Raw genomic sequence first — 25,308 nt, forward strand, 5'->3', positions numbered from 1 at the left:
TTTACTTTTGGCGGAATCAGCGTTGACTTTTCGCTGTAAGCTCTGCATTCCCTTAGGAACGTCTTTGGAGCTTCTTCGCCTTTACTTTTGGCGGAATCAGCGTTGACTTTTCGCTGTAAGCTCTGCATTCCCTTAGGAACGTCTTTGGAGCTTCTTCGCCTTTACTTTTGGCGGAATCAGCGTTGACTTTTTGCTGTAAGCTCTGCATTCCCTTAGGAACGTCTTTGGAGCTTCTTTTTTTTCCTTTTTGGCACTCGATGGTGCATTCTCAGCTTTTACATTTACATTCTTTGGGGGATTTTGCTCTTATAGAACTAAAAAAGAAAATTACACGTGTTGGCCCCATTAAAAACCTTTCTCCCCCTTCGGAAAGGAAAAGGGTGCCATGAAAGAAGAAATAAAAAAATAAAAAAAATACGAAAAATTACATCAAATTATACATAATATCGCCGAAGCTCATCCGCATTCCAAGATCTAGGAATGTCATTGCCGTCCATATCTTTCAATCTGTATGAACCGGGTCTTGACGAAGATGCTACTAAGAAAGGCCCGTCCCATTTCAACTGCAATTTGCCCACTGTTTCCGGGTTGGCCACCCTCCGAAGCACCAAGTGCCCTGGCTCAATATTTTTTAGCCGAACCTTTCTATCCCGCCATTTAACTGTTTCAGCTTGATACTTATTGATATTCTCCACAGCTTGCAGTCTGATCCCTTCTAAAGCATCTTTTTCTATAGAATAAGCAGCTTCGGAATCTGATTCTGCCGAAGCTACTATCCTTATTGATCCGGTTTTAGCTTCCTCTGGAGTTATTGCTTCGTCACCGAATAACAACTTGAATGGAGTGAAGCCTGTAGACCTTGATGTTATCGTGTTGTGGCTCCACACCACATTGATTAACTGATCTGGCCATTTTCCTCTGGGTTGATTGAAGATTAACTTCATTATTCCTGTCATTATAATGTCGTTGGCTCTTTCAACGAGTCCATTTGACTCCGGGTGCCTAACTGATGCAAAATGGATCTTCGTACCAATTTGGTCACAGAAATCCCTGAAAGCTTCGGAGTCAAACTGTGTCCCATTGTCCACAGTGATGGCCTTTGGCACCCCGAAACGACAAACAATATTCTGCCAGAAAAACTTTTGGACGGTGGCCGAAGTTATTGTTGCTAAAGGCTTCGCCTCAATCCATTTAGAAAAATATTCCACAGCTACTACAACATACCTCAGGTTCCCTTGGGCCGGTGGTAACGGACCTAACAAGTCAAGGCCCCACCTTTGCAATGGCCAAGTGGGTTGTATGAGCTGTGTTAAGAACGAAGGTTGTTTTTGATCTCTTGCACATTTCTGACAACCTTCGCACTTTTGAACCAATTCTGCTGCATCCGAAGCTGCCTTCGGCCAGTAAAACCCTTGACGGAAAACTTTTCCAAGTAACAGCCTAGATCCGATGTGAGATCCACACAGGCCTGCATGTATTTCTTTCATTAACTCTATACCTTCGGCTCTGGATAAACATTTGAGCAGCGGAGCACAAACTCCATGTTTGTACAACTCCCCTTCTATCATGACATATGGACGAGCTCTTGCTTCTATCCTCTTGTTATAAGCTTCGTCATCTGAAAGAAATTTACCCTGAAGGTAGGAGATGATCTCGGTTCTCCAATCTTCGCTAAAAACAGGAGATATATTAAGAACTGCTCTTTCAAGAAGTTCCACCGAATGTGCTTTTATTGTTTCAAAGAACACATCCGAAGGTAAAGGCAGCCCCTGTGCTGCTGACTTAGCTAGCAGATCAGCATGCTCATTTTGTCCTCTAGGGATATTTTTGACAGAAAACCCTTCGAAGGAAGCTTCGACTCTTCGAACCATATCCAGATATTTTTCAAGCTTCGGATCCTTAGCCTTACAACTTTTGTCAATATGACCCGAAACAACCTGGGAATCAGTTTTAAGTATGGCCCTTCTGATTCCCATTGCTTTTAACTTCCGAAGACCTAGAACCAATGCTTCGTACTCAGCAATGTTATTTGTGCAATTAAAATCAAGCTTTGCCGCATAACAAATTTTGACTTTGGAAGGTGAAACCAACACAGCAGCCGCTCCTGCTCCGAAGGTTCCCCAAGATCCATCACAAAACACTGTCCAGGCTTCGTTGTCTTTATTCGTTTCCTCCTCCTGAGCCCCTGGCGTCCAATCAGCAATAAAGTCTGCCAGCGCCTGTGACTGAATCGAAGATCTATGAACATATTCAATACAAAATTCATTGAGCTCTGCAGCCCATTTTCCAATCCTTCCAGTAGCTTCTCGATTCCTCATAATATCCTTCAGAGGTTGTGATGAAGGAACAATTATGTTGTAAGCTTGGAAATAATGCCGAAGCTTCCTGGAGGCCATCAAGACAGCATACAATACCTTCTCCAGCTCTGTATAATTTTTCTTTGACAAATTAAGAACCTCGGATACAAAATATATTGGGGCCTGCCTCTTTACTTGACCATCAAGCTTCTCTTGGACAAGCGCTGCACTTACCGCTGAGTGCGAAGCTGCCACATATAATAACAAAGGAGCCCCTGGCATTGGTGGAGTCAATGTTGTTAGATCTATTAAATATTGTTTCAGCTCTTCGAAGGCCTTCTGCTGGAGTGGCCCCCATTGAAAAACTTCGGCTGATTTCAACACTTCGAAGAATGGTAAGTTTCTCTCTGCTGATCTGGATATGAATCTATTGAGAGATGCCAATCTTCCTGTCAATCTTTGAGCCCCCTTCTTTGTAGTTGGTGGCTCCATCCGAAGTATAGCTTCAATTTTACTTGGATTAGCTTCAATCCCCTTTGTTGAAACCAAGCATCCAAGAAATTTCCCCTTCTTCACTCCGAAGACGCATTTTTCTGGATTTAACTTTAAGCCAGCCTGCCTGAAATTGGCGAAGATCTCCTGCAGATCAGCAATATGATTCTCCTGCTTCGTGCTTTTGACAATGATGTCATCAACATAAGTTAACACGTTTCTGCCTATTTGAGATTGGAGAACCTTCGCAGTCATTCGGCTGAAACTTCCTCCAGCGTTTTTGAGCCCCTCAGGCATCCAAAGATAGCAATATGTGCCACTTGGAGTTATGAAGCTAGTCTTCGGCTCATCTTCCTTCTTCATCCAAATTTGATGATAGCCTGAATAGCAGTCTAACAGACTCATGAGCTCTGACGAAGCTGCTGCATCAACTAAAGAGTCTATCCTTGGTAGTGGGAATTCATCCTTCGGACAAGCCTTATTAAGATCTGTAAAATCGATGCACATTCGCCACTTGCCATTGGCCTTTTTTACCATAACAGTATTAGCCAGCCATTCTGGGTACTTCACTTCTCTGATAACTCCTGCACTGAGGAGTCTTTTGACTTCGTTGCGAGCACCTTCGGCCTTATCATCTGACATTTTCCGAAGCCTTTGCTTTCTGGGTCTGAAGGATGGATCGACATTGAGCGAGTGCTCGATAACATCTCTATTAACTCCGCAGAGATCATTGGCTGACCATGCAAAAACATCCTTGTTATTGAACAAAAACCTTATCAAGGTTTTCTCCTGCTCTTCGGATAACTGAGAGCCTAACAACACCTTCTGTTCTGCTATGTCCTCACATAAGAGCATAGGCTTCGGCTGGTCTGCTGAAGCTGCTTTCTCCCTTCTGAATTTGTACTGTTCACAAGCTTCAGCTCCATCTATGTTATGGATTGCTTTTGAGTCAGTCCAATTACCTTCGGCCCTTCTTGCAGCTTCCTGACTTCCATGGATAGCAATGGGTCCCTGATCCGAAGGTATCTTCATGCAAAGATAGGCAGGATGAAGGATTGCTTCGAAGGCATTGAGAGTACCACGACCAATAATTGCATTGTAAGGGTATTCCATATCAACAATGTCAAACACAACTTGCTCAGTTCTAGTGTTGTTGATGAACCCGAAGGTCACTGACATGGTGATCTTACCCAATGCTACGATCTGTCTTCCTCCGAAGCCACAGAGAGGATGTGTAGCATCATGAATCTTATCTTCTGGCTCTTGCATTTGTCTGAAGGCCTTAGCAAATATGATGTCAGCTGCACTGCCTGTGTCAACCAAGACATTGTGGACCAGAAATCCTTTGATAACACAAGAGATAACCATGGCATCATTGTGTGGGTAATCTTTGAGCTGAAGGTCCTCTTGGGAGAAGGTAATAGGAATGTGAGACCATCTTGACTTGATGAAGGGTCCTTGCACCCCAACATGCTGTACCCTTCTTTGTGCTTCCTTCTTCTGTTTCTTGTTAGCTGGCTCTGAGGACGAGCCACCTGTGATCGGGAGCACCAGCTTCGGGTCCGAAGCAGCTCCAGCTTGGTCGTTGAACGAAGCCATCAGCTCAAAAAGTGGAAGTGAGTTCACCGGAGGTGGGCGCCAATGTTGGGGACTTGTTCTCAAATGCTAAGAGTTAAGAACAAGGCAACATAGAAAATGTTAATCGTTAATATCCTTCGTCCTCCGAAGCATTATTTCCCTTAAGATATAATGACTTGCGGACGAAGGTGATGAAGGTCACACCTTCATCAATTCATCAAACAATGATGAAGGATGAAATATATAAAAAATATAAAAGAAAATATGAACAATCATTTATTATTATTGAGCATAAACAAAAATATTATCGAACTACAAGTGTACCTTCAATCGGAAGGAAATGACAGTACAAGCGTGACGCAAAAAGCGAATGCCAAATCAGTGTGTCCAGTACGGGGGTACTGTTCACCTATTTATAGGCACAGGGTACGACTCATACAAAATTACATACATGCCCTTTACATTTGGTGATAATTCTATAGCACTCTACCGAGGTCTAAATGGCCTTTTCATCTTTAAGTCGGTTCCTTTTTCTGCGAACATGCCGAAGCTTTCCTGCTCGACAGCTTCGGCGCTGTGTCAACCTTTGTATCTTTTGAGCTTCTCCCTTGAAGACCTTCGGCGACGAAGCATAGACCCAACACTAGGCATCAACCTGTGCTCGCTCGCACACAAGTTAAAGTCTTAATACTTCCTCGACGAGTTCTAGGTCACTGTCTCTCTTAGTCAACCGCATCTATGAAGAAGTTATCTTTATTTAATTTATTCTATTTAGTTGTTTTATGTGTGAAACTTTCCCGTCACATATACGATATATATCTGGATTTATCTATAAATCCGAGTATGCCAGCCCGAACTTTCAGTTTGAGCTTTCATGGGTTGAAATTTTTATTATTTGACTAACAAAATCACCGCACGAGATGGCTTCTTCTGAGGCTAGCTATGGCTGACAAGGCCATTGGCCTAAGAGCATCTCCAGGAGACTTTTCATTTTTGACTCTCTATTTCACTCTTTATTTGTCTCTTCATAAATATTAAACTCTATATATAACATCTCATTTCAACAGACTCTCCAACATATAAGTTAGCTTGGCTAGCGAGAGTTGCTAGCCAAATTTGGCTAGTGATGGAGTTAATTTAGAGAGTCAGATAGCTTAGCAAGTTAAATGGCTAGTCTTTTGGAGAGCTATTACACTATTAAGTAGCTAAAATTTAGTTTGACAAACTATTTAGCTAGTCTTTCGGAGATGCTCTAAGATCTTTTGAGATCAACCGACTCCGCAATAGGGGTGGATATCGAGCCAGCTTGGCTCGTTATGGCTCGGCTCGTTATGGCTCGTTACTATAACGAGTCAGCTCGGCTCGGCTCGTTATACTAACGAGCTAAACAGCTGGCTCGGCTCGGCTCGTTAGGAAGCTCGAGCCAGCTCGTTAGGCTTGCGAGCCACACAACTAAATATAAATATCTATGTACATAAATATATTTATAACCGAAAAATTATATTTTAAGTATTTAACACTACAAACATGTAGCCATGCAATAATATAAATATTTAAGCACATGGCACATCCACACATGTCCATATCACAGATCATAACTACGAGAAAACAAGACTATGAGAGATGAGACGACATCAATGACTAGACAAATTTGTGTTGTGGCTTAGCTCGTTTGGCTCGCGAGCTAGCTCGCGAGCTAACCCGAGCTGGCTCATTAGAGAACCGAGCTAGAATGCTAGCTTGGCTCGCTACAAAATTAAAACGAGCCGAGTCGAGCCGAGCTACTAACGAGCCGAGTCGAGCGAGTTATCGAGCCACGAGTATTTTGTCCAGCCCTACTCCGCAAGCCCCTCGAAGCATTGTAGAAGGCCTGGACCACGACTCCCTTATGTGCCACCAGGACGCTCTCACCAACGAAAACTTCCAACCTTATTTAGAGGACACGTCCTCTAGCATCACATGACCGGAGTTATATCCATAAATACTCACCGGTGAATGATTAACCACATCATCGATCATGTGCAAGCTTCTAGGGAGTGGAATACGACTTTGATCACCACATGCCATCGTTTAGTGACTAGAGATAATTTATGAACTATGTTGTCTACTAAAAGGTAGTGGGTACCTCTGTTATGTCTAGTGTTTTTCATGTTATTTGAACTTCGTGCGTGTATTATTATGGACCACACTATGTCTCTACTAACTATTAAGGGGGCAGTGTAGACTGCCCCCGCCGCGATTCCCCTCCCTCCCGCGAATCACGCGCACGCCCGCCCTCCGCAATGCTCGCGCCGCTGCCGCCGCCCACGCTCTCCCTGCCCTCCGCGATGCTCGCGCCGCATCCGCGTCCGCCGCCCATGCTGCCCTACGCTGCATCCCCTCCGTGCTTATCCTCATCCCCCACCTCCGTTCACTACTGCCCCCTCGTCTGAGCTCCACCCCCACCGTCGTGGGTGCTCGACACCAGCTCGGAGGCAGTGGCCGCCACCGAGGGCCAAATCTTGTCATTCTCCAACGGACCTTCCAAGAACACCAACCAGACCGTGTGGCTGCTGCTCCTCAAGGCGCGAGTCCGCGCGCCGCTCCGTCAAGTCAAGGTCGAAAAGTGCGCGCGTCGTCGTGCTCCCACCGGTTACTCCGCCCCCACCCCCGCGACCGCCGCCTCCCTTCTGCCACCACCGCCACCTCCTCGTCGGAAACCGCTGTCCCCATCGCCACCGTGCTCTCCACTAAACGACAAACCAACTCCCAGATCCAGCACCGACACCATCGAAACAAACCCATTCCTCTCCCAGCCACCATCCCTACCGACGAGCACACACCCGCCACGGCCACCTCCGGTTGCAGGTCCGCCTCCGCCGCCACCTCCTCCTCCGCCACTGCCACCGCCACCGCCACCGCCGCCGCCGGTGGGCTACTGGGAGAGCCGTGTCCGGAAGCCCGACATGTCCAAAGAAACCCGTTCGCTAGCACTGTCGCCGCCACAACAAGCTGCCAACTTCAGGAGCGTCCCTGCACCCACCGATGCGTTCCCAAGCCGTCCGCTCGGGAGCTCCGACCAAGGCGACAAGTCGGAGGACACGACGCCACGGCCGAAGCTGAAGCCGCTGCACTGGGACAAGGTCCAGGCCAGCTCTGACCGCGTCATGGTCTGGGATCAGCTCAAGTCCGGCTCATTCCAGTGAGAGCTCCGTGAAAACTTCCCATCTTTTCCAGATGGTTCGGTCGTTCGTGGTCGGTGTCCTGAGAAGTTTCACTGAATTCCTGCAGGGTGACCCAGTCAATGCGCCGGCCAAGGAGGCCACGAGGAGGCTGGTGCTGCCGACGCCCAGGGCCGAGAACAAGGTGCTAGATCCGAAGAAGGCGCAGAACATTGCCATCTTGCTGCGCGCTCTGAATGTGTCCAAGAAAGAGGTCTGCGACGCGCTCTGTGAAGGTGAACAAAATCAGCCATTTTGATTCGCTGCATACATGCTACACCAGTGTTCACTGTTTTCGCGATGGCATGTGATTAATTTTGCTCGTGACCATATTTAGCCATGCTTGTCCGTATAGTATGGTTGGGCTTTTAATAAGTTCGTGTGAATGAAGTGAATGGCAGCATAGAGTCGTTTGAGAGTCGTTGCTAGAATTGCTGCTGGTCCATTTATGCTGAGAATCACTGGTTGCTTTAGGCATGTCGAATAGGTACAACGAGTTAGACTGCCTCCAACAAGGGTCGGTAAATGGTTATGTCCGCTAAATTTGGGGGTCAGTGACCTCCTGCATCCGCCCAGCAATGAACGACAAAACATCTGGTAAATTTAGAGCGCGTCACCAGAGGCCGTGGCTGAGGCTTCGATGACCGTGGACGGCCTAACTGTAGACTCAATCGCCGACAAGGGGTTGACGATTCTTCCCGAAGCCGAGAGCGACTGGCGCAGCCATGCCGCGGCCGTCGCACAGTCAGTCAAGCTCATCAAGAAGCGCCTCAAGGTACAATATTCACATGACACCTGAAATTTAGTGTTTTTCCGTTGGCAAAATTGACTTCTATTGTTGCGCAAGGATGTGTATCTTACTCGTAGGTTCTTGATTCATTCAGGCATTTGAGCGGACATCTTACGTCCGTAGTGTGTTTATGCTCGCTAACTGAACATTTTTATCCCGTCTGAATTGGGCATTTTTTGATTTGTATGTGCAGTTAAGTTCTTGATTCGTCTAGGCATTTGAGCGAACATCTTATGTGTGGAGTGTGTTTCTGCTCGCTAACTGGGCTATATTATCCGACCTGAATTGGGCATTGTTTTGATTTGTTCAGTGGGGATGAATACTTGAGAGAACGAAGCAATTGGCTGTGGTGTTGGAGAAGCCAGACCTCTGGGAAGACCCAGTTTTTGCTGGGAGGGTTAGCCGTGAGCAGGGTGAGCTCATGGGCAAGATTAAGTCAGTGAACCAATTTGAGCAGGAATTGATTGAACACATTGAGATGCTACAGCTTGCACGTGAAGAAAACGATAATGAACTTGAGATGGTGAGTACAGTGCTCATTACATGATATGAAGTTTGAGATTACAGCACGAATCTATTTTCCATCCATTGTGCTGACCATCTACCTGTTTCAACTATTATTTTAACTGTTTTGTGCAGGAAAGCATGAAGGATTTAGCTGATATGAGAAGAAGTGCAAAGGAGAAAGACTTTCAATCGTAGGATTATGTGACGTTTAATTGTTCCCAAGCCTAACAATGTTGCGTACCCAACCTTAGTCATGCAGTGCGACCAGATTAATTATGCCCCCAAAATTATCAAAGTGAAAATGTTAATTACATCATTTTTGCATTAGTTTCATCAACTCATATGTTCAAATTATATGCAAAAGAGAGAATAAATATGGTAGTTTATGAAATATGTTAACACTGTAGATATAGAGGATGAAATTTAGGGGACGATGTTGGAGATGGAAAAGATGTAGAGGACGAAATCTTTTAGAGGGTGCTGTAAACGACACGACATGGAATATTCCTTTAGGGGATGAAATTTAGAGGACATTGTTGTAGACAGTCTTATATCTGCAGTGAGCATGTGAAGAACGTTGGAGAAATTGCTTCATATTAGGAGCTTCCATGTTTGAGTCGTTTATCACGACTTTTTGTGGAAACCACTGCAAGCCTGTTGTATTCTTGCAGAACTTGGAGTTTTTTGGGCTAGAATTCTTTCACTTTTGTATTCGCTGGTGCAAACTGTTTGCTTAATTAAAACCTTCCATGGTAAAAATTTTAATGGCACAAACTTTATCTATATCACCTTATTTTATTAGCTTTTATTACCTGTATGGCGGTATAACTATAAAATTGATGGCCCAATTTCTCAATTGTTGAATATTTTTTTGGTGGGTTTTCGCCAAGTTAATGTCTTCCTGTTGTTGTCATACAGATATCTAGGGCAGAGTACATGCACACGAGGGGGTTTCTTCATCGTGATATCAAGCTAGACAACTTCCTCATGGGCTTAGACCGTAAAACAAGTCAGGTTGGTGCTACTCATGAGCATTTTACTGAAAACTTTTGTTGTGGCTGGTTTGAGTCTTCCAACCATAGCTTACACAAGTCAGGCCAAAATTCTAGCACAATGGCCATATACTGTTCTCTGCATGGCTATGGTTTCATTTCTCAAAAAAGGGAGTTTGCATATCAATGTATTTTATCATATTAATCACTATTCATATAATGTTGTTCTGCCTCTCGCATGCGTGGGTTGTTGACTGACCGGCCTAACATCGTAGCTCACGTCCGTTGCCCCCCACTCTCGCGCCGCACTCTCCCTTGCACGTCGTCGCCGCTATCGTCGTCCCCAGATCCGTGCTCTTCTTCCCTGTCCAGCCGATACACCCTTCCCTCTGCTCCCTTCCTTCAACGATATTACATGTTTCCGTTGCAACGCACGGGCACTCACCTAGTTAAGAAATAAGGTATGTGCTAAAGACAACATTGTTTTTTGGGTTGTGTCGTCTTTTATGTACCTGGATCATTGACGACGATCATATGTCAACCTTGCTTACGCATTATTTGTGGACTACTTAGGCCTTGTTCGGTTATTCCTATTATACATGGATTGGATGAGATTGAGAAATATTTAGAAGAACTTTGACTTGCTTGGGATTTAAACCCACCCAATTCCACACGGTCTACATGGATTGAGAGCTAACCGAACAAAACCTTAAATGGAAAAAACTGGAAAACTCTTTGACAAGTGGGACGCTAGAGCAACATAGATTTACAATGAAATTTGCGTTGAGGATGTCAACGGCCACAACATTTTCTGAATGCATGAGGCTACGCTAACCTCATTAAGAAGTTTAAAGAAAGAACATGAATAATTTATACTAACAAACGAATGAAGAATAGATGGGACACAATGGAGATAATGTACACATAGTGTAAGACACAAGATGAGAGAGCCACGGGTTTGTGTAGGGATACTATATTTAGAATCCGATAGAACAGCACTATAATCATTTGATGAGATTTTATAAACAGGGGTGATGTTGGAAGGATATTTTGTCGTTTTAAGCCTTATATTTAAAATAGGATCATGTTTAGAGCCTATTTTGGAGACGGTCTTAAAGCATCTAAAAAATTAAAATAGGACCTGATTTAAAGTGTTTAGGGTCATAAAAATGTTTGCAGCTCCAACAATTGAGTCGTATATCATATTATTAGGAAATAAATCATGTTATTTAGAAAATAAAAGGTTAGAAATAGTGTATAAATTGAGGGTAGGGCTCCACCATATGTGGTACTATATTTAGAACCCGAGATACCAAACCTTATAAGTGTTTGCTGAGTTTTTATAAAATAGAGCCCCTGCTGGAGCAAGTTTCTGGTGTTAGGTCCCTATATTTCAAAAGAGTATTCCGTTTAGGACGCTTGTTGGAGATGTTCTTAGATGGTTATGTGAACATTGTCTACAAAAGAGAGAAATAATTTAGATTTTTTATAGTTTTATACATTATTTGCCCCTCCAATAAATAAAGTGAAGAAATATCCATATCATATAATATAATATATTACAAACTCAACGCTAAAATAAAGAATATAAATTTACATATAATATATCCTATTTATTTAAAAACAAAAATAAATATTCAAATAAATATCATTTTTCGTGTGGAACCCGAGTACCCGACTGTGAACCTACCCCTCCTCCCCTACGCTCCCCCGTCCCCTCCTCCCTCTCTTTTCAAACTCACTCGGTCACTCCATATTTCGTTACCATTTCCCACCTCCGGAAAATACTTTTTTGCATTTTTATCCCCTCGTTCTCCTTTCCCCGCGCTCTCTCCCTCTCTCTCCGATCCAAACTACCGACAAACGCCGCCACCCGAATTCGAAACCCTAGGCGGCCGCTGTAAAACACGTGTGGCTGTAGTGCCTCTCGTTCGTCGGAGCCGGCCCGCGTCGGTGGCGGCAGCCGGCCATGTCGACGGAGGACGAGAAGCTCCTCAAGGAGGCGAAGAAGTTGCCGTGGGACGAGCGGCTGCAGCATAAGAACTGGAAGGTGAGGAATGACGCAAACATCGACCTCGCCGCCCTATGCGACTCCATCACCGACCCTAAGGACGCCCGCCTCCGCGAGTTCGGTGAGATACCTTCCCCTACGCCTCTCGATCCGCCCCATCTCGCACTCGGATCTGCGCTATGCTCGATTAGTGCGGTACCGTTTCGGGGATTTCAAATCATTTTTTGGGTGCAAGATCTGAAGTCCATTGTTTTTCTGTTCTACTCCGGTGGTTAGGGCCGTTGTTTAAGAAGACGGTTGCAGATTCCAATGCGCCGGTACAGGAGAAGGCGCTCGACGCCCTTCTCGCGTTCCAGCGAGCTGCTGACGCCGATGCATCAAGGTGGGTGCCTTCAGTTGCCAAGTCATTCCCCTTTATGCCTCTGATTATTTGTCATCTGCAATGATTTATGGAGTTGTCTTCGCTCAGATACGCGAAGGAGGTTTGTGATGCAATTGTGGCCAAGTGCCTCACTGGCCGACCAAAGACTGTCGAGAAAGCTCAAGCTGCATTCCTCCTATGGGTGGAACTGGAGGCAGCAGAGGTCTTCCTTGTAAGTTGATCACCAGTCTCCTGATTGTTATGATTGTGAGCTGTTGGTGAAATGCATGTGCCTTTCTGTACTTTTTTGTTCACTTGGTTTTCGCAACATGTGCCGTGTGGTGAAATGTTCCATGTAGTTGCAGGTATTATTGACAGTTTGACATTGTCTACCAACTATCAATATCGTTACAAATGCTAAGCCTACGACATAGGATTATGTGCTGCATTGCTCCTGCCCGATGATTTTCATTTCCAATTATTAAATATAGTTGTTCACATTAGCAATATCTAGGCACTCCTTATGAATAAATGTGTCAAGCATGGAAGTCATTTCTCTTGTTTGCCATTCGGGATTCACCGTGGTCACGGGTACCATGTAAACCAGTAAAAACATGCAACATATTGGTTGCTGTTACTAACCTTGGATTAGAGAAAGAGTGATTAGCCCTTAGGACTTGGTAGAATATATAGGCACAACTAATATGGGCCACATGGGCCGTAACACCCCCCTTCAAACTCAAGGTGGAAGTGGAGAATCTGAAGCTTTGAATTTGATCAAGTTGAGTCGATGTTGTTCTCTTGTTTGTGCTTTTGTGAAGAAGTCTGCAACTTGTATTTCTGAGGGCACATATTGAAGAATAATAGTTTTCTGTTGACAATGAGACCGAGTAAAGAAAACATCAACACCAATATGCTTTGTAAGCTCATGCTTCACATGATCATTTGCAATCTGTATGGTGCTAGTGTTATCGCACAGAAGAGGTGTAGATGTATCACAAGAGGCACCCAGATTAGCTAATAACCATCTTAGCCATATAATCTCTGCAGTAGTAGTAGCAACGGCTCGAAGTTCTGCTTCTGCACTAGACCGAGATACAACAACATGTTTCTTAGATTTGCATGCAATGGGGGAGGAACCAAGGAAAATACAATAACCTATAATAGAGTGACGATCAATGCGATCACTCGCCCAAGTAGCATTTGAGTAGGCGTGAAGCCGAAGAGGACTATCACAATCATAAAACAAGCCTCGAGATGTTGTACCCTTTAAGTATCTTAATACGCGAAGCAATGATTTCAAGTCGCCTGGTCGAACACTAGGGCCGACCAGGTGACTAGTCGCGATTAGGCGACGACCAGGGCGATTAGTCGACCCCTAGTTGGTCCCTGGTCGTCCTAGACCTTTTAGACTGGTATTTATACTTATATAGGTATAAAAAGCATGATATACAAAATAACAGGCAGAGGTACAAGTCACTATCAGCAGTCGGCTTAGGATTAGAGCAGCAACAACCATTAGTGTTTGATCACTGGTGGGAGACACAGATAGAACAGAACTAGAACAGAACTACAGAGATGGGGGAGAGGGAGCAGGGGGAACCTTGAGATGACGAGCTCATCTCGTCACTGGTGCTGAAGACGCTAGTGATCTGGAGTAGCCGTCGCCCACTGGTGATCTAGACTCTAGAGTTCTGAACTGGAGCTGTGGAACAGGCGAGCAGGCAGAGGGGCACATGTGACTAGAGCAGGCGAGCAGCTGCCGGTGTTCGGGAGTTCAGGCATAGGGGATCACTAGTGCTGGAGAGTGGAGACACCGGTGATCTAGACCTCTGGAGCAGCCGCCCGGCAGAGGCATGCAGGGTTTAGGCAGCTTTAGGGTTTTAGCAGAGGAGATGCGAAATTTAATGTTCTTGTAGATGAGCGAAAACATTGGTCTTGTGACCCAACACAAAAATCCTAGCACCGACCAGAAACTGGAAAAACGGACGACTAATCGCCTTATCGTCGACTAATCGGACGATCAGGACGACCAGGCTCCCTAATCGAGTCGTCCAGCTAATCGGCTGTTAACAGGCGACCAGTCCGACTAATCGCGATTAGTCGGACGACTTGAAATCATTGACGCGAAGCAAGTGACCATAATGAACAAAAGTAGGCGCAAAGACAAACTGACTCAGAATATGAACGAAATATGCAATATCCGCTTGAGTGATAGTGAGATAGACTAGACTGCCGACTATATGACGATATCTGGATGGATCCTTCAGTGGTGAACCATCATTCGGACAAAGTTGTAAGTGAATATCCATGGGTGTTGCAGCTGTGCAATTATCACTCAGACCAAAGCGAGCAATAAGATCTTGGACGTATTTGGACTGTGAGGGATAATATCCCTTTGTAGATTGTAATACCTCAATACCCAGGAAATATCCAAGAGGGCCCAAATAAGACATTTTAAAGTGCTCACAAAGATGTTTTACTTGAGAAATATAGTCTGGATCATCACCAGTAATCAGCATGTCATCAACATATAAAAGGAGCAAAGTGCGCCCTCGTGAAGAGGATTGGAGAAATAAAGCAGGGTCATGATCGCTAGGTGAAAAACTAGCATCCCTTATTACAGTTACAAACCTTTGAAACCAAAAACGAGGGGCTTGTTTCAATCCATATAAAGCTTTTCGAAGACTACATACATGTCCATAAGGAATATCAACACCTGAAGGTGGGTGCATATAAACTTCATGTAAATCACCATGAAGAAAATCGTTTTTCACATCTAGCCGAGAGATAGTCCATGAAGAAGATGTCACAACAGCAATCAATGAATCAAAGTACGAACAATTGTCATATGTGCAACCGGTGCAAAGGTTTCATCATAATCTAGTCCCTGAGTCTACTGAAAACCTCTTGCCACAAGACGAGCTTTATATCGCTCAACTGAACCATCAGATTTGGTCTTAATCTTAAAGACCCATTTACATGTTATAGGGACTGCATGTGATGGTAACGGAACAAGATCCCAAGTACCAGTACGATCAAGAGCATCCAACTCTTCTTTCATAGCAAGCCACCATTCATGAATACCAGAAGCTTCATGATAATTAGATTAGATGGTTCACTAATTACAACAACAACACTAGAAAATCCAAGCGATTTGGAGGTTCAATTGTACTACGATCACGAAGATGATATCCCTGGTGATTTGGTAATGCATTAACTAACTGTGACCCATCATTAATCTGTAGACCATCAGAAACAGCTGGAGAGTCATCATTGTTAGTACAAAGATCAACAATAGGTTCGTCATCAGGACCAACCGTGGGACTAGTGCGAGGACGATGAATGTAGGTTTTGGTAACTGGTGGTTTAGATGCAAAGTTTGAAGTGGGTGCTGAAGTAGAAGGATTTGTAATGGGAATGAGAACATCATGTGGGGATGTTGGATTTGATGGTGTAGTGGAAGATGAAGACCTAGATGAAGAAGCCCAGATGGGAGGAAGGCACATGAAAGAGGTGGACTCTGTAGAAAAAGAAGATGAATGCGTGAGGGAGTTATAAAAGAAAGACCAGTTTTCATTAAAACTCAACATCATCAACATCAACATAGCCTTTTAGTCCCAAGCAAGTTGGGGTAGGCTAGGGTTGAAACCGAAGATGTCACCAAAAGGGGAACGAGAGAGAAAGGGGAGGGAAAAGCTTTAGAGAGCACTAAAAGGAAAAAGACCTAACCACGGTTCGGGCATGTGGATAGCTTCTTTCCAAGCACTTATGTCCAAACGCAACTCCATTGGGATATTCCATTCCTTCAAGTCCCTTTTGATTGCCTCCTCCCATGTCAAGTTTGGTTGACCTCTACCTCTCTTCACATTATTGTTCCGCCTTATGATGCCCCTATGCACTGTGCCTCTAGGGTCTCTGGTGGACATGCCCAAACCATCTCAACCGGTGTTGAATAAGCTTTTCTTCAATTGACGCTACTCCTAGCCGATCACATATGTCATCGTTTCTCACTCGGTCCAATCTTGTGTGCCCACATATCCAACGCAACATACACATCTCTGCGAGACTTAGTTGATCACGTATGTCATCGTTTCATTAAAACTCACATCACGAGAAATACGAATGCGACGGGCTAAAGGGTCATAACATCGATAGCCTTTATGCTCCGGACTGTATCTAAGAAAAACACACTCAACAGATTGAGTAGTCAATTTAGTCCGATCACGAGGTGCTAACAAGACGTAGCATGTATATCCAAAAACTCTAAGATGGTCATAGTGTGGAGGAGTTCCAAAAAGAACTTCACCAGGAGTTTTGTCAGAGAGTTTTGATGATGGTTGTCTATTGATGAGATAGACAATAGTAGATACTGCTTCGCACCAAAAATGCGAGGGAACAAACGAAGAAATCAAGAGAGTGCGAGCAGTTCCTATGACATGACGATGCTTGCGTTCAGCAACCCTGTTTTGAGCATGAGCGCCAGGGCAAGAAAGCTGAGCAAGTGTACTCTCTGAAGTTAGGAATTGTCGAAAAGTATCAGATAAATATTCACCACCAGAATCAGAGCAAAAAATTTTAATTGGAGCAGTGAACTGTGTGTGAATCAAGTGAGCAAAAGACTTATAGATAGAGAGCAACTCTGAACGACATTTCATGAAATAAATTCAAGTATATCGAGAATGATCATCAACAAAAATGAAATAATATTTATTACCACCTTTTGAAATAAAAGGAACTGGGCCCCAAACATCAGAGTGAACAAGATCAAAAGGTCTAGCAGAATGAGAATCACTAGTAAAATAAGGAAGGTGTATTTGTTTTCTATATGACAACCCTTACAATGAAAGCTAAACTTAGAAGATGTACGTCCTAAACAACCCGATTTTATTAAAGTGGACAGACGAGATCCACACAAATGGCCAAGACGGTGATGCCACTGCGCAAAAGATACGGAAGAAATCGAAGCTACGAAGAGCACATTTGTCGTTGATGTAGTGGGTGGAGGAAGGCGCAAGGTGTCGAGGATGTAGAGGCGAGGAGCAGTCCTACGGCGACGACCAGTCCCAATGACAGCCCCTGTGCGATGATCCTGTACAAAACAAGATGAGTCATCAAGTCCAACAAAACAGTTGTGATCTGTAATTTGTCTGACTGAGAGAAGATTCATGGACAACTCAGGTAAAAAGAATATATTAGGTACAATAAAGTGTGGAGTGCAAAGAGAACCCTTGTTGGTTATATGACATAAAGCACTATCAGCAGTCTGAACAGAAGCGTCTTCTGTGATAGGTGTAGAAGAAACTAACTGGGACTGATCAAAGGTCACATGAAAGGAGGCCCCAGAGTCAAGAGCCCAAGACGATGATGTGGCTGTAGCTGGTGAAGTAGAAGCAATAGCAACTGAACCTCTAGGTGCAGAACCAGTACCACGACCACGAGCTGCACGTCGTGCACGAAAATCAGCTAACTTCTCTGGGATATTAGCAAAACAATGTTCAAATCGATGAGTGTTCTTCTTGCAATGCTCACAAGGAACCAAGAAGGAACTCCTAGGTGCATAGGACTTCTGAGCAGCAGCCAAAACACTGTGAGAGCCTGAACCAGTAGCAGAAGACATTGACTTGAGACGAGTCTCTTCAGCAAGATCAGACAAAGCCTTTGCCATAGTAAGAGAATCAGAAGTGTGGAGTACACGAGCACGAAGAGCGTCATATTCATCCCGAACTCCCATGACAAATTTGTATGTGAAGAACTTCTCAATAAACTGATGAGCTGAACATGAATTGGTTGCACAGGCTGGCACCATGAATAGCAAAGAGCTCATCAAACGATCAAAAGCAGAATAGTATTCATCAATAGTCATATCATTCTGCTCAATAATGTGAGTTTGCTGCATCAGAGTGTGTAAAAGAGCACCACTGTCCTGAACAAAACGACCTTTCAGATGAGACCAAATAGCTTTATCATTGGTGAACTTGAACAGACTCATAATCATGGATGGTTTAGTGCTATTAACCATAGTGGCCATCACTTTGCCATCATTAATCTGCCAAGTTTTAATATCAATAGCATTACTACGATCCTCACGTAAAGCAGGTGTGTCATGTACGGCCGGCCATACGTCAGGCAACGACGTGCCCGTGACATCCGACGTGCGCGTGAGCGCGCTGAATGCGCCCAAGAGGCAATAGCCAGGCTAGGATAAGGCTAGAGAATAAGATTGAGATGAGCTGGGATAAGGCTAGAGAATAAGATTGAGATGAGAGAATTGTGGAGAGTTGGTTAGCAGCAGATAAGTCCAAGAAAGTAGGAGTTAGTTGAGAGTTTGTAGGAGAAGTTGGTTAGCTATAGGGCTATTTATAAGCCGCATGGCAGCAGGGAATAAATCAAGCAAGATCATTATCATAATTCCCCTCTCTCTCTCTATTAAGCCTACGGTTGATGGGAATAACCTCACCGGAGAAGACTTTTGAGGGCTACGAACTGCGTAGCCGAGGTTCTGCTAGTCAGGGGTTCGGTGCCCTTGACAACCTGGTATCTAGATCCAGACGATCCTCGCCGACCCGCTCTGCCCACTCATCCACAGCCGCTGCACCCCACACCAGCCCTCCACCTTTACCCCAATCTTCCACCGACTCTGTCCTGCAACCAGCCACCATGGCCGAGCCATCCTTGCAGGACGTGATGGAGATGCTTAAGTCCATCACCACCAAGATGCCCACCATGGAGGCGGACATGGCCGCCATGAAGGAGAAGTCGGCTTCAACGTCGGAGTACGGCGCCGGAGGCCGCGCAGAGGTGCCGCGCGATCTGGATCGCCCACCCAAATTCCACAAGCTGGACTTCCCACGCTACGACGGCAAGTTCGATCCCATGCTTTTCATCAACAAGTGCGAGTCGTACTTCCGCCAGCAGCGCACCATGGCGGAGGAACGCGTGTGGATGGCCTCGTACAACCTTGAGGACGTCGCACAGCTGTGGTACATCCAACTCCAGGAGGACGAGGGCACGCCGCCCTGGGGACGATTCAAGGACCTCCTCAACTTACGATTTGGGCCTCCCCTCCGATCGGCCCCGCTGTACGAGCTCGCAGAGTGCAGACGCACAGGGACCGTGGAAGAATATGCAATTCGATTCCACGCCCTTCTCCCTCGCGCCGGTCGTCTCGACGAGCACCAGCGCGTCCAGCTCTTCACCGAGTGGCCCGCGGCTGCTATGAGCCTGGCACACCAAGTGGAGCTGATGGAGGCCGACCGGCTGGTGCAGCCTGCACCTCGGGCGCCCCCGCGCGGTATACTGCCCGCGCCGCCGCCACGTCCAGCAAGGCCGCGACGAGGGCAACCAACGGTGCCTCAACCCAGACGAGATGGCAGAGAGGCGCCACATGGGCCTATGTCTTAACTGCAATGAAAAATACACGCGTGGACACAACCGGTTTTGCCGACGTATTTTTTTTGTGGAGGGCGTGGAGATTGAAGACGCCAACGAAGCGGCCCCGGACGCTGACGGTGAAGCCCCCTGTTTCTCCCTGCAAGCCCTGGCTGGGGTACCTGTGGCTGACACCATGCAAATCGTCGTCGCGCTTGGTGCCGCCTCGCTGGTTGCCCTCCTCGACTCCGGCAGCACCCACAACTTCATCTTCGAGGCAGCGACGCGGCGCACTGGACTGCCCCTTCACCAGCGGCCACGTCTCATCGCCATGGTCGCCAACGACGAGCGCGTCACCTGCGCCGGGGTCCTCCGTGACGCCCCCTCGCCATCGACGGAAACCCGTTCTCGGTCGATCTCTACGTCATGCCGTTGGCTGGGTACGACGTCGTCCTCGGCACACGGTGGCTGGGCGCGCTGGGTCCTATTGTGTGGGACCTGGGCAGCCGGCGCATGACGTTCCACTTCCAAAGGCGCCCGATCTGCTGGACCGGCGTCCTTGCTTCCAAGCCCACAACCATCAGCGCCACTGTGGCGAGCGAGCAGCTCCTCGACGCGCTCCTGGACTCCTTCAGCTCTGTCTTCGCCGAACCAACCGGTCTGCCACCGCAGCGCGCCCACGACCACCGCATCACCTTGAAGCCGGGCGCGCAGCCTGTGGCAGTCTGGCCATACCGGTACCCGGCTGCCCACAAAGACGAGCTGGAACGCCAGTGCGCCGCCATGATGCAGCAAGGGATCGTACGCCGCAGCGACTCGCCCTTCTCGTCGCCGGTCCTCCTCGTCAAGAAGCCCGACGGGTCCTAGCGCTTTTGCGTCGATTACCGCGCCCTCAACGCGCTCATGGTGAAGGACGCCTTCCCCATTCCCGTGGTCGACGAGCTGCTGGACGAGCTCCATGGGGCGCGATACTTCTCCAAGCTGGACCTGCGTTCTGGGTACCACCAAGTGCGCATGCGTCCTGACTATATCCACAAGACGACGTTCCGCACTCACGATGGGCTGTACGAGTTTTTGGTGATGGCGTTCGGCCTCTGCAACGCGCCGCCGACGTTCCAGGTGCCCATGAACGACGTTCTCCGCCCGCTTCTCCGCCGGTTCGTCCTTGTCTTTTTTGACGATATTCTCATATACAACAAGACATGGGCGGACCATCTTCGACACCTTCGCGCCGTGCTCGACGAGCTGCGCCGCCACCACCTCTTCATCAAGCGTACAAAGTGTGCGTTCGCTGCCCCGTCCGTCGCCTACCTGGGCCACGTAGTCTCGGCGGCGGGCGTGGCCATGGACTCGGCCAAGGTGCAGGCCATCGTCGACTGGCCAGCTCCACGTTCGGTACGAGCTGTGCGTGGCTTCCTCGGATTGGCGGGCTACTACCGCAAATTCGTGCACAACTACGGAACGGTGGTGGCCCCGCTGACCGCGCTCCTCAAGAAGGATGGCTTCGCCTGGGACGACGGGGCGGCTGCGGCATTCGCGGACCTCAAGGCTGCGGTCACCTCTGCTCCGGTGCTGGCCATGCCGGACTTCGTGAAGATATTCATCGTCGAGTGTGACGCATCGTCACATGGGTTTTACGCCGTGCTGGTACAGGAGGGCCATCCGGTGGCATTCTTCAGCAGACCCATCGCTCCTCGACATCGCGCTCTCGTGGCCTACGAGCGCGAGCTCATCGGCCTCGTCCAGGCAGTGCGACACTAGCGGCCGTATCTCTGGTGTCGGTAGTTCATCGTCAAGACCGATCACTATAGCTTGAAATACTTGCTCGACCAACGCCTGGCCACGATCCCACAACATCATTGGGTCGGCAAGCTGTTGGGCTTCGACTTCTCTGTTGAGTACAGGTCGGGCGCGACGAACGTCGTGGCAGACGCGCTCTCTCGCCGCGACACCGAGGAGGGCGAGCTGTTGGCTGTCTTGGCGCTCCGTTTTGACTACATCAACCGCCTGCGCCACGCCCAGGCCATGGATCCCGCCTTGGTGGCTGTCCACGACGAGGTACGCGCCGGCACACGCACTGCCCCGTGGCCCGTGACAGACGACATGGTCACCTTCGACAGGCGCCTCTACATCCCCGCCGCCTCTCCACTACTGTCGGAGATCGTTGCCGTTGTCCACGCGGACGGTCACGAGGGCGTTCACCACACACTCCACCGACTGCGCCGCGACTTTCACTTCCCCAACATGAGGCGCCTGGTGCAGGACTTTGTGCGGGCCTGCGCAACTTGCCAGCAGTACAAGTCGGAGCACCTTCATCCCGCTGGCCTGCTGCACCCCCTCCCGATCCCCTTCGTCGTTTGGGCGGACATTGGCCTCGACTTCATGGAGGCGCTGTCCCGCGTGCACGGCAAGGCAATGATCCTGTTCGTCGTCGACCGCTTCAGCAAGTACTGCCACTTCATCCCTCTGGCACACCCGTACACCGCTGAGTCCGTGGCACAGGCGTTCTTCACCGACATCGTCAGGCTGCACGGGGTACCGCAGTCCATTGTCTCCGACCGGGACCCGGTGTTCACGTCCTCTTTCTGGAGTGAGATCATGCGGCTCATGGGGACAAAGCTATTCATGTCCTCGGCATTCCACCCACAGTCCGACGGCCAGACGGAGGCGACCAATCGCGTCATTGTGATGTACCTGCGCTGCTTTACTGGAGATTGCCCCCGGCAATGGCTGCGCTGGCTGCCATGGGCTAAGTACATCTACAACACCGCGTACCAGACCTCCCTCCGTAAGACGCCATTCTGGGTGGTCTACGGCCGTGACCCCCCTCGATCCGTTCTTACGAGCCGGGCGAGACAAGGGTCGAGGCAGTGGCTCAAGAGATGGAGGCAAGGGAGGCCTTCCTCGCGGACATGCGCTACCGTCTCCAGCAGGCGCAGGCCGCCCAGAAGCACCACTATGACAAGTCGCACCGGCTGGTCACCTACCAGGTTGGCGACTGGGCTCTTCTACGTCTACGCCAGCGCGCCGTTGCCTCACTGCCGCGCACGGTAGCTGGGAAGCTCAAGCCCCGTTACGTCGGGCCGTACCGCGTCTCGGAGTTGATCAACGACGTGGCTGTGCGCTTGGAGCTTCTGGCCGACACTCGTCTTCATGATGTGTTCCACATTGGCGTGCTGAAAAAGTTTGTGGGTGCGCCACCAACGTCGCCACCGACCCTGCCTCCGACCATCGACGGTGCGGTGGTGCCTGAACCAGCCCGGGTGGTGCGGGCTCGCCTGGCACGTGGTGTCCGTCAGGTGCTTGTCCAGTGGCGCGGCGAGCCGGCCGAGTCAGCAACTTGGGAGGACGTCGACGACTTTCGCGCCCGGCATCCAGCGTTCAAGCTCGAGGATGAGCTGGTCTTCGAGGAGGGGATAGATGTCATGTACGACCGGCCATACGTCAGGCAACGACGTGCCCGTGACATTCGGCGTGCGCGTGAGCGAGCTGAACGCGCCCAAGAGGCAACAGCCAGGCTGGGATAAGGCTAGAGAATAAGATTGAGATGAGCTGGGATAAGGCTAGAGAATAAGATTGAGATGAGAGAATTGTGGAGAGTTGGTTAGCAGCAGATAAGTCCAAGAAAGTAGGAGTTAGTTGAGAGTTTGTAGGAGAAGTTGGTTAGCCATAGGGCTATTTATAAGCCGCATGGCAGCAGGGAATAAATCAAGCAAGATCATTATCATAATCCCCCCCTCTCTCTCTCTATTAAGCCTACGGTTTAGGGGAATAACCTCACCGGAGAAGACGGCCGAGGGCTACGAACTGCGTAGCCGAGGTCCCGCAAGTCAGGGGTTCGGTGCCCTTGACAAGGTGGATCCTCAATTAAGTGAAAAAGCAATCCATGACCACACAGTGCAGTCTGAACACAGAAGGCCCATTCTGGATAGTTGTGACCATCAAGAATGATGTTAACAACAATAGCATTGTCCGACATGATGTTGGATTGATTGGATAACACAACAGTGATAGCAGCAAAAGAATGACCAATAAGAACTGAAGAGATGACCGAGAGATGAATAACAGTAGAGGCCAAAACCGTCGGTGATGGAGTGAAGAACACAGCCTGGAAACTCTGCCCAGGGCAGCAGCGACACTCTGCTCTAGACAGCAGCAGAGGGTGTAGGACGGGCGTTCTAGACCACCAGCGACACTCTGCTCTAGACAGCAGCAGAGGGTGTAGGACGGGCGTTCTAGACCACCAGCGACACTCTGCTTTGGACAGCAGCGGAGGGTGCGGGAGGGGTGTCCTGGACCACCAGGCGGCAACGACGGAACAGGGGCGGCAGAGCTGGGCCGCTGGGCTGTAGATCTGGACAGGGGGCGACGGAGCTGGGCCGCCAGACGATAGATCCGGACAGGGTGGACCGGCGGGGACGGACCTGGGACGGCGGATCGGGACGGTGTGATGTACGGAAATACGTACACACGTCGGCACAGGGCACGCGACGTGCGGCGCGCGGCTGAGCGCGCAGGACGCCTGATCCAGCAGGCAGCGCCTGATCCAGCAGGCAGCCAGGCCTAGCGGCTAGATCTGGAAAGAATAAAAGTGATTGATGGCCTTCCTATTAGTCCGGGCTAGATTTAGAAGGAATAGGAGTGATCTGTGATTGATGGCTTTCCTTTATTAGTCCGGGCTAGATTTAGAAGGGAATAAGAGTGATTAGTGATTGATGGCTTTCCTTTAATAATCTGGGATAGATTTAGAAGGGAATAAGAGTGATTAGTGGCTTCCTTTAGTAGCCCTGGCCTATGGCCTTATATACCCCCTGTAAGCACCCATGATGAGGGCAAGAAAGTTTTATCTCAGTCTCCTACCTCTCTCTACTCGGCAACAGGGGGCATAACCCGTTGACGAAGACCGCCGTTCCTGGGGGCATAACCCGGTCGGCAACACGGACGGCGGCTACGACCTTCGGAGCCGCGGTCCTCCTACCCTCGGGCCCGACGCCCTTGACAACCTGGTATCAGGAAGTCGGCGATCCCCAACCACCACCCCCAGCCCTTCAGCCGCACCACCACCACCAGCCCCCACCTCCCCGTCCACCGCTACGTCCAGGTTCATCACCATGGGTGACGGCGCTCAACCCTCCATGGCCGACGTCATGCAGATGCTCCAGACCCTGTCCACCAACATGTCCAAGATGCAGTCCGACATGGTGATCATGCAGGAGAAGGTCGCCTCTGCGACCGACTACGGCGGCCACCAAGATGGGCAGCCCCGCACGGATCACCCGCCGAAGTTCCAGAGGATGGAGTTCCCGCGCTATGACGGCAAGTCCGACCTGCTGATCTTCATCAACAAGTGCGAGTCGTACTTTCGACATCAACGCACCATGCCGGAGGAAAAGGTATGGATGGCATCTTACAACATGGACGACGCGGCCCAGCTGTGGTTCCTCCAACTCCAGGAGGATGAGGGCACGCCGCCCTGGGGTCGCTTCAAGGAACTCCTCAACCTCCGGTTCGGACCAGCGCTGAGATCAGCGCCGCTGTTCGAGCTGACGGAGTGTCGACGCACGAGATCGGTGGAAGAATATTCCAACCGCTTCCAGGCCCTTCTTTCGCGTGCTGGCCGGCTGCAGGAAAGCCAGCGCGTACAACTGTACACAAGGGGGGCTGCTGCCGCCGCTGAGCCATCAGGTCCGCGTTCACGCGCCGGAGTCC

At 48.6% G+C, this 25,308-nt stretch overlaps 1 protein-coding gene across 3 annotated transcripts in view; it reads left to right on the plus strand.

The window, feature by feature from the left end:
- Nucleotides 1-11,580: 11,580 nt before the first annotated feature.
- Nucleotides 11,581-25,308, plus strand: part of LOC100501495 (uncharacterized) — a 47,747-nt gene continuing 34,019 nt past the window's right edge. For 2 of the 3 annotated variants that reach the window (NM_001367256.1, XM_020549972.2), the window contains exons 1-3: nt 11,581-11,988; nt 12,144-12,249; nt 12,337-12,460. In NM_001367256.1, coding sequence (NP_001354185.1) covers nt 11,826-11,988; nt 12,144-12,249; nt 12,337-12,460 — 393 coding nt within the window. In that variant the 5' untranslated portion in view covers nt 11,581-11,825. The remainder of the gene's footprint in view (nt 11,989-12,143; nt 12,250-12,336; nt 12,461-25,308) is intronic. The other variant, XM_020549974.2, reaches the window with a different exon arrangement.

This window comes from Zea mays, chromosome 3, assembly GCF_902167145.1.
Source record: "Zea mays cultivar B73 chromosome 3, Zm-B73-REFERENCE-NAM-5.0, whole genome shotgun sequence".
Lineage (NCBI taxonomy): Eukaryota > Viridiplantae > Streptophyta > Magnoliopsida > Poales > Poaceae > Zea > Zea mays.